The sequence below is a fragment of the Neolamprologus multifasciatus genome, chromosome 11 (assembly GCF_963576455.1).
Source record: "Neolamprologus multifasciatus chromosome 11, fNeoMul1.2, whole genome shotgun sequence".
Taxonomy (NCBI): Eukaryota; Metazoa; Chordata; class Actinopteri; order Cichliformes; family Cichlidae; genus Neolamprologus; species Neolamprologus multifasciatus.
Window position 1 is genome coordinate 8,283,322 of NC_140449.1, and position 9,685 is coordinate 8,293,006.

Genomic DNA, 9,685 nt, shown 5'->3' on the forward strand with positions numbered 1-9,685 from the left:
CAATTTTGTGTGGAGGGTAATCGATGACATATACATTCATATCGTGTCCAGTTGTAACTGTGCGTTTAATACCTGCTAAAGTGTCACTGACATTTTCCTGAACATGCTTGACTCACACTGTGGATGTCAGTATTTTTCCAGGGGGTTTGGTTCTGCGTTTGTTGTTCAGGGCTTCCATGACAGGTTGGCATTTTGCTGAATGATGGTTATTTGGACCCTGAATGAGTTTCTGCTGGGTGATAACTGCATCATGAAATTTCTCTGGTTCCAGTCCATGTCTGATTGTGTGGATGCTTTAAGGCATCCACACTATTGAGTTCCTGTTTCTCTTTATTCTTTATTATTATTATTATTCTTCAAGTTGCTTCCGTACGTTTTTCGCCGTAGAACTACTTCCACAATTTTTATGCTATTTTCACCATTCAAATTTTAAACTATTCTGCTATTTCTGCTAATTTGCGCAATATCTTTTGGTATTTTTTGCTATTATACTTTTTAAAATATTAAGCTTTTTATGCAATTTTTTGTCCCATTGAAATTAATGTAAAACTTCCAAAATTCTGCTAAATTTTGCTTGTTTTTGAAACTTAACTACTTCCTCATACTTTCACGTAGAACAACCATTCAAATTTTAAAATGTTCACAAATCATTGGGCTATTCATGTATATTTCAACTTTTTCATATCTGTTACCGTTTTCATCTTATCCCTCTTTAAGTTTAGAGTTGCAAAATTGTGATTTTTCACAAAATACATGCGTTGTTATGGTTGCTATGCACTTGGCTTTCAGTGTGGTACTGTAAGTTTCGCAGTCTTCTCTTCATGTCCGAACAACTTCTTGCTACTTGCTCAATTTTTACTCAACTTCCACAAATTATACATCAAAACGTAGGTATTTTTGCTGGCTTTCAGAAATTGTCACTATCATTGTTGTGGGATTTATAGAATTTTGGCAAATCTCCTCAGACCAACACAAACTCTGAAAACTCTCCATAGAAAGTCAATAGAGAGTTTGTTCAAAATCACCGCTTGATTTCTGTAATGAGAGTCATATTCGAATCGCCATATCTCCTTAACGAAGCGAAGTCAAGACATGAGGCTTGTGCCAATATATCTTCAGACACTCCTGACGCTCACAATTTAAAAAGTTTTTTCTCACCTATTACCATTTGGCCATGAATTACGTTTGTTTGAGGGTAGGAAATTCGATCTTCGCTCAGATTTCTTCAGATTTCAAACTCTGGAAATGAACCACTTTTTTCTCTTGTCATATCTTTTTGATGGATTTCCATAGAGACCTAAAAATTTCCATGACTGTTCACTAAAGTCCGCTGTCTCTTACGGTGAAAGAATGATATCGATACTCCAAATAGATTTAGAGTTACAAAGCGTTGTTTGAGGGCAAGTCAAGGCAGTTTTTGCTTCGCCTCTACTCAGTTATGGTGCATTAGAAGTCAAATATCTTTAATAATTCATATTTTAATGATAAATTGTCAACACTTGAAGATTCCCCCATCTCTGCTGAACAAAACGGTGTAAGAATGATCGTTCTAGCCCCTACGGTTAGGAAATTATGGCCATTTGTTTGAGTTTAGTCCTCACTATGAGAAATAGACTGCAAAAATCCTGCCTCTCTGCTGCGTGTGTAAAAACGGCTGCACCTGTTTTGGCGGGAAAAAAGTACACAGCCTCTCTGATTGGTGGATTCAAATTTAGCAGCTCCCAGGCTGCTTGACTGACCTAAAAACTTGCTTCTCTCTCTTTCTGTGTGTGTTATAGTATTTCTAAATTATAGTATTTCTGCTTTTTATAATATTTCTGCTAAATTATAATATTTCTGCTTTTTATAGGATTTGTGCTTAATATAGTATTTCTGCTAAAATATAGTATTTCTGCTTTTTATAGTATTTGTGCTAAAACATAGTATTTCTACTAAATGTAGTATTTATGCTTAATCATACTATTTCTATATATTACTGCCAGGTCCCCAGGCAGCCAATCCTCTGTGAGGACTGAGACATTCAAATTCACAAATCAGAGCCTGCATGGCTTCCCAGCCAGCCAATCATATCTGAGGGCTCAGGCATTCAAATTTGCATATTGGGGCCTGCAAAAATCCTGTCTCTCTGCTGCATGTGTAAAAACGGCTGCACCTGTTTTGGCGGGGAAAAGTACACAGCCTCTCTGATTGGTGGATTCAAATTTAGCAGCTCCCAGGCTGCTTGACTGACCTAAAAACTTGCTTCTCTCTCTTTCTGTGTTGTGTTATAGTATTTCTAAATTATAGTATTTCTGCTTTTTATAGTATTTCTGCTAAATTATAGTATTTCTGCTAAATTATAGTATTTCTGCTTTTTATAGGATTTGTGCTTAATATAGTATTTCTGCTTTTTATAGTATTTCTGCTTTTTATAGGATTTGTGCTCAATTCTAGCATTTCTGCTTTTTATAGTATTTCTGCTTTTTATAATATTTGAGCTTTCTGCTTTTTATAAGATTTGTGCTTAATATAGTATTTCTGCAAAATATACTATTTCTGATTAATTATAGTTTTTCTACCAAATCATAGTACAGTATTTCTGCTTTTTATAGTATTTATGCTTAATATAGTATTTCTGCTTTTTATAGTATTTCTGCTAAATTATAGTATTTCTGCTAAATTATAGTATTTCTGCTTAATATAGTATTTCTGCTAAATTATAGTATTTCTGCTTTTTATAGTATTTGTGCTAAAACATAGTATTTCTACTAAATGTAGTATTTATGCTTAATCATACTATTTCTATATATTACTGCCAGGTACCAAGGCAGCAAATCCTCTCTGAGGACAGACATTCAAATTTACAAATCAGAGCCTTCACGGCTTCCCAGCCAGCCAATCATATCTGAGGGCTCAGGCATTCAAATTTGCATATTGGGGCCTGCAAAAATCCTGTCTCTCTGCTGCATGTGTAAAAACGGCTGCACCTGTTTTGGCGGGAAAAAGTAGACAGCCTCTCTGATTGGTGGATTCAAATTTAGCAGCACCCAGGCTGCTTGACTGACCTAAAAACTTGCTTCTCTCTCTTTCTGTGTTGTGTTATAGTATTTCTAAATTATAGTATTTCTGCTTTTTATAGTATTTCTGCTAAATTATAGTATTTCTGCTTTTTATAGGATTTGTGCTTAATATAGTATTTCTGCTTTTTATAGGATTTCTGCTTTTTTATAGGATTTGTGCTCAATTCTAGCATTTCTGCTTTTTATAGTATTTCTGCTTTTTATAATATTTGAGCTTTCTGCTTTTTATAAGATTTGTGCTTAATATAGTATTTCTGCAAAATATACTATTTCTGATTAATTATAGTTTTTCTACCAAATCATAGTACAGTATTTCTGCTTTTTATAGTATTTATGCTTAATATAGTATTTGTGTTTAATATAGTATTTCTGCTTAATTATAGTATTTCTGCTTTTTATAGTATTTCTGCTAAATTATAGTATTTCTGCTTAATATAGTATTTCTGCTAAATTATAGTATTTCTGCTTTTTATAGTATTTGTGCTAAAACATAGTATTTCTACTAAATGTAGTATTTATGCTTAATCATACTATTTCTATATATTACTGCCAGGTACCAAGGCAGCAAATCCTCTCTGAGGACAGACATTCAAATTTACAAATCAGAGCCTTCACGGCTTCCCAGCCAGCCAATCATATCTGAGGGCTCAGGCATTCAAATTTGCATATTGGGGCCTTCACGGCTTGTAAGCCAGCCAATCATATCTGAGGGCTCAGGCATTCAAATTTGCATATTGGGGCCTTCACGGCTTGTAAGCCAGCCAATCATATCTTAGGTCTGCCGTTTCACCTCTCGTCATATCTCAGCGATGGATGTACAAAGAGCAATGAAAATCGCAGTCAAAGTACACCAAAGTCCGCTGATTTACCCAGTACAAGAATTATGTTTCTAGTCCACCTAGTTTTTGAGTTACACGACGTTTTGTAACTCCAAAAAACGTCGTTTTTCGCCTCTCACCGCGATCTAATTCTGACTGCGCATCACCCTGTTTTCCAGGCGCCAGCTCTCTTTCCCAGTGGCGCAGTTGGTAATGACACGGGTCTGCAACCCAAAGGTCGTTGGTTCGATTCAACCTTCGTCAACATGTTTTTTGCCCTACAAATTAATACACTATCACAGACCAGTAATTCATGTTCATCATTTATTACAATTCTGCAAACTTTTATCATTTTACCAGCTTTTCTAATATGGACCTCACATTCTTGTTAACACTCCATGGCACAAATACTGTTCCCTTTAGGCTCTGTGTATGCGTGTGTGTATCAATATTTCTCCCATTTTAAAGTATTACTCCTCCATAATTGTATTTCTGTTAAATCAAAGTACTTTTACTACATCTTAGTACTTCTGCTCAATCATAGTATTTCTGCTAAATCATAGTATTTTTGCAAAATCATGGCTTTTGTGCCAAATCATAACATTTGTTTTATGTTATAGTATTACTACTAAGTGGAGGAATTTCTGTCATGTTACAGTATATGTGCTGATTACAGTATTTCTGCTAAATCATATTATTTCTACTATATTATATTTTTCTTTCTAAATATAGCATTTCTGCTATATAATTGTATTTCTGCTATGTTATAATATTTGTGCTAAACCAGAGTATTTGTGCTGAAACATAGTATTTCTGCCAAATGATAGTATTTCTGTCAAATTATAGTATTTGTGCTAAAACATAGTATTCATTTAAAATTACAATATTCATAGTTCATCACAGTGTCTCTGGTAAATCACAGTATTTCTGCTATGTTGTATTATTTTTCTAAATCATAGTGTTTCTGTAATGTTTAGGTATTTTTGGCTAAATATATTCTTTCTGTTATCTTATACTATTTCTCCTAAATTCTTGTATATTTGAGAAGTTATCATGTTTCTGGTAAGTTACAATATTTCTGCCAAGTTCTGCTATGCTATTGTATTTCTGCCAAGTATTATGTTTCCTCTAAGATATTGCAGTTCTGCTAAGTTATTACTTTTTAGCAAAGTTCCTTTGCTTCTGCAAAGTTTTTACAATTTCTGCAACTTTTCAGCTTTTTCAGCTAGTTTTTGCAGAAAGCTTCAGCTTTAAAGCATCCACACTGCATTTTCGCAGGAAATGCAAATTTTTCTAGTTTAATTTGGCTTCCTGCAGAGAGATCACATGACCTTTGTATTTTCATTAAGGAAAATATGTCTTCAACAGTGTTGGGGGTCGTCGTTTCTGGATTCCAGACTGTAGATAGCTAAAAGGAACAAAACGTTTTTGAAATGCCACTGCTGTACATCATGGTTGCCATGTTCTGCAGTCCAGACAGATTTAAACAGAGAGGCAATGATAACCTACAGATGGTGGTTTATCATATGTTATCAAGTTATTCCTACCAACTCTTCCCTTTTGCTACTGCTTCTCTTCAGCCTGAATGCCTGTCGTCACAGAGTAGGTCCATCTGGCCCCTCTTTCTTTCTCTTGTTCACTTCCTAGTTTCCATCTCTCAAGGACTGCTGCAAAACTAAGCATCTCGAGGGACTTGGAAAGTGGTGCTACTCCACACATACGCATGCACACACACACACACACAAAAACACAAACAGCAGCCTTGTTACGTCACTTATTTAAGGTGATAGAAAACTTCATTTGCTCCGTCACAGAGACACGGCACTGCCATCCCCCTTGTAAAAATGAGTGCTCTAGTATTACAGAAATAATATGTGGACTGTGTTTGTTGTTAACAACACTGTGTTGCAGTAAAGTTATAAATAGCTTACTCGTACACACCCCAAGTTCCCATGAAAAACACATTATAAAAGGGGTGGAGAGTAAGCCGGCCAGATTTCTGTTCTTTTCTGTTGTGGTCCGTAGTCACATTCATCTGTGCGATGTATGGTTGGTCTGGATGGATCTACTTTGTGTTTGGCCCAAAGCCTGTGTTTGGTCAGTGTGCTTAGTGTGGCACGCTGGGGGAAATGTTTTCCTACACTGTGCTTCTGAATGAGGTACAGACAGGCAGAATAAGCAGATGACAGAGTTCCAGGTAATGCTTAAATTAAACAGAGCAGGGCTGATATATCACTGTGCAACAGGCAATGAGCCAGGAGCCAGCTGTCATCACCAGGGGTGAGGCTTTACATGATAAATCAGATTACAGAAGAAAAACCAGCATTTCACTTCAGTCTGTGAAGAGGAGTGTAAAGCACAGTACAGGCTTTTTACCTTTAAAAAACACAATAAAGGGACTTTGTTGAGCTGACAGAAACCACACAATGATGCATGACATAGCCACAAGCCAAATGTGTGTTGCTCATAAAAATGCATGATACCTATAAATGAGAAATGACTATGAGAAGGCTCATTATGTAATGATTATCGTAATAACATAACATGCACTAGTGGACACCTGTGCATTTAGACTTTCTTCTTACAACTTACTTTATATTTTAACCTTCCGAGACCTTTAAGCTCGTAAGTTTGGGATGGATTTTTATTTTCTTCCAGCTATTTGTGATTAGAAGTATATAAAGTAAGCTTCATCTTTGAACAGAAAGTCATTCTTACAGTTTTACATCCTGTCTGCCCGCGTGCTGAACTGAAAAACGTTTGTAGCGCGAGGAATGACATAATTGTAACTGTGACGTGAATGCTTGATTTACTACAGTAATGAGTCACGGCACTACTGAAAAATGTAATTTGATTACAGTAATGCATTAAACACAAATCTGAACATAACATTTATATATATATATATATATATATATATATATATATATATATATATATATATATATATATATATATATCCAATATCCAATAAGAAGCAGCCATTACTAAGAAGGAAGTAATGATTTCTACAGCTCTCTTTTTTTTCTCCGTAAAAGGACATTGAGAAACATCAGTTATTTAAATATACTTTAGGTTCACTAAAACCTTAATAGTCTGGCTATCTCAGTGTGGAGTAATGTTGTATTTGTCACAGCCAGAATGGCCGGTGTGTTTGTGGAGCAGACCCAAAAGCAGACAAGGGAGAGACGGAACTGAATCTTTAACAAAAAGCGAGCCGGTTATTTTGTGCTGATGTCAAAAACGGAAAACAAGGCAAGGCTGGTGCAAAACTAAACTGGGAGCAGTTAAATTACTATTATAACTATAACATGAAACATGAACCTAAGCAATATAAATAACTCTGTAACCAGCCGTGACTTGATGTTGAGACAGCAGACAATCAAAAGAAGAACAGAGGAAGACAGAGGACTTAGATACACAAAAGGCTAATGTGGGGAAACACAGCTGGCATAAATGAACCTGAATGCCACAGGGGAAGCAAAACACAATGAACATGGAACACAAGACTCTTCAAAATAAAACCGGAAACACAATGGGACATAGACATGACAACATGAAACACATGACATACTGGTTGGTTGAAAAGATTAAACACCCCAAAATACTATGAGGGGGTTAACAAAGACATCACGCGGGCATTATGTGACTCTGACAATATCAGCTTCTCTTCTCTTCTCAAACTGTGCATCTCACCTCTTTTGAAACCACAGTAAGAGCAGTGACATTGACAGCAGTTTGACCGGTTTACGTGATTAGTTTCACCTTGGCATGCTTGTTAATTTTGATAAAGTTGTACTCATATCTCATCTTATCAGCACAGCGAAAATAAGTGAGGTCAGTGCTCTCAGTGGTCATCGTGTTCTAGCTCAGCTCCAGGGAAATTGTTACTTGCGTTTGAGGTTCTAGATCATGGCTCAATAGGAGTAAGATTATACATTTCAGATACATAACAAAACGTATTTATGATCTTCATGTCCATTTTCCCTGTTATTAGTCACCAACAAGAATCACTTTGTTGATGGGCCGCTCCTCTACCAGTTCAGGATGAACTTCCGGCGACGTCGGCGACTGATGGAACTTCTTCACGAGCGAGGGCGCAGCATCCCAGAGAGCCACGACAGTCCCTTCTGTCTCCGGAAACAAAGCTCTGACGGAGGCAACACCAGCTTTCTCTCAGGTGCACACTCCATCTGACTCTCAGTAACTGTGTAAAAGCTTTGCTTCATTATTTCCTTTAATTCCAAACTGACAGATCAGCTAAATAATCTGTGTCCTCCTTTCAGTCATTTTAAAAGTAAAACTTTTTTTTTTTAATCTAAACTTTTGCTGAACCCCAGCTCCTCCGTGAGAGTATTCACAGACGTTTGGTAGAGACCTTGGGAAGTTTGTCACCTTTCATAGGAAACCTTCACTGTGTCCATGTGTTCATGAAACATTACTCTTATTAGAGTTTAAATATTGCCCCTGGTTATTTGATTCAGTGGCATATTTATCCAGTTTGCCTTATCTTCTGTTGACACACATACCCAAATCCACTCTAACCTGTGTCCTTGGTGGTGTCTGCCTTATAAAGATAACAGAGCAGCCCTGTTTGTGTTACTAGGCATAAGAGCAGAGCACAAAGTCTCTGTCTCACCAAAGTGGCACAAGAAATATGGCAAAACAAAGAGAAAGTTAAGCATGCACATTTAAAACTATACTGAATGGTTATTAAAAGTCTAACCTACTTAGGAGGTTACACAATATATTCCAATGAGAAAAGGCTCAATATTTTATATGAATGAAGTAAGGGGCTCTATGTAGTGCTGGTTTTTCCTATCTTTAGATTGGTCTGCAGCTCCAGAGGCCACACTGGTGAACTGTAAATCAGCCTTTATTCTGCTTTGCCTTCTTTCTCTTTTTTCTGGCTGTCTTTCAGACTAACAACTCCATTTGTGTTTCTCTGTCTCAGTGAGTCCCACAAAAGAGATAAAGGTGTCTGTCGGAGTTCGTCGGAGCAGCATGAGCAGCAGCTGTGGCAGCATCGGTTATTGCAGCAGTGGTTATTACAGCAGCAGTCCTACGCTCAGCAGCAGTCCGCCTGTCCTTTGCAACCCTAAATCTGGTATGACAACATAGATATCGAGTGTATTTTGTAATGGGCCACTGAACATAAAAAACTGTGGAGCAGGAACTATATCTTCATTTAACTGTCAGGTTTTCTAAAGCTGTGGTTTAAAGTTGCTGCATATAGAGTTAAATGAAGTCTTCAGTAGACAGTGGCAGTTATAATAGTTTAAACTAACCTCATTACTAACTGGGAATAAGTCCAAATGATTTTAGTTGTTGTGTGTTCTTACTGACAGATTCATATTATTTACTAATTGTAAAGTTATTTTTTAATATAGTGGCTCTACTTTGGATTTTTAAAGCAGCCATTTAGAGAAGCAAAGAACTTCTGAGTTTTTCTCTTAGACAGTGGACAGCTTCAGTCTGTGTGCTGCTGCATGCAGCTCTGTCACGTGGTAAACCAGAGGTGTCAAAACCCCTTTTTTTGTAGTGGTGCACACAAAGCCCAGTTTGAGCTTGTGTGTGGATCTACAAACGGTTCCCTGTCCTTTTAGTGTAAAGAAATCCAAGCACACGTTATTCCATAAGATTTCTTAAGAAAAATAAATAAAATTTGAAAAGAGTTTTTCCACATTCTATAAAGAAATATTAAATAAATAAATAAAAAATCAGCACAGGTCCCCTGACGTAAACTTTAATGACTAAATGCTTAAAATGACAGAAAGGGTTGTTGTGCTGTTTTTTTAACCAGTGACT

General features: G+C 36.5%; 1 protein-coding gene across 2 annotated transcripts in view; it reads left to right on the forward strand.

Annotated features, from left to right (window-relative positions):
- deptor (DEP domain containing MTOR-interacting protein) overlaps positions 1-9,685 on the forward strand; it is a 41,442-nt gene that overhangs the window by 21,480 nt on the left and 10,277 nt on the right. For both annotated transcript variants that reach the window (XM_085177360.1, XM_085177359.1), the window contains exons 6-7: positions 7,875-8,057; positions 8,832-8,984. In XM_085177360.1, the coding sequence (XP_085033486.1) occupies positions 7,875-8,057; positions 8,832-8,984 (336 nt within the window). The remainder of the gene's footprint in view (positions 1-7,874; positions 8,058-8,831; positions 8,985-9,685) is intronic.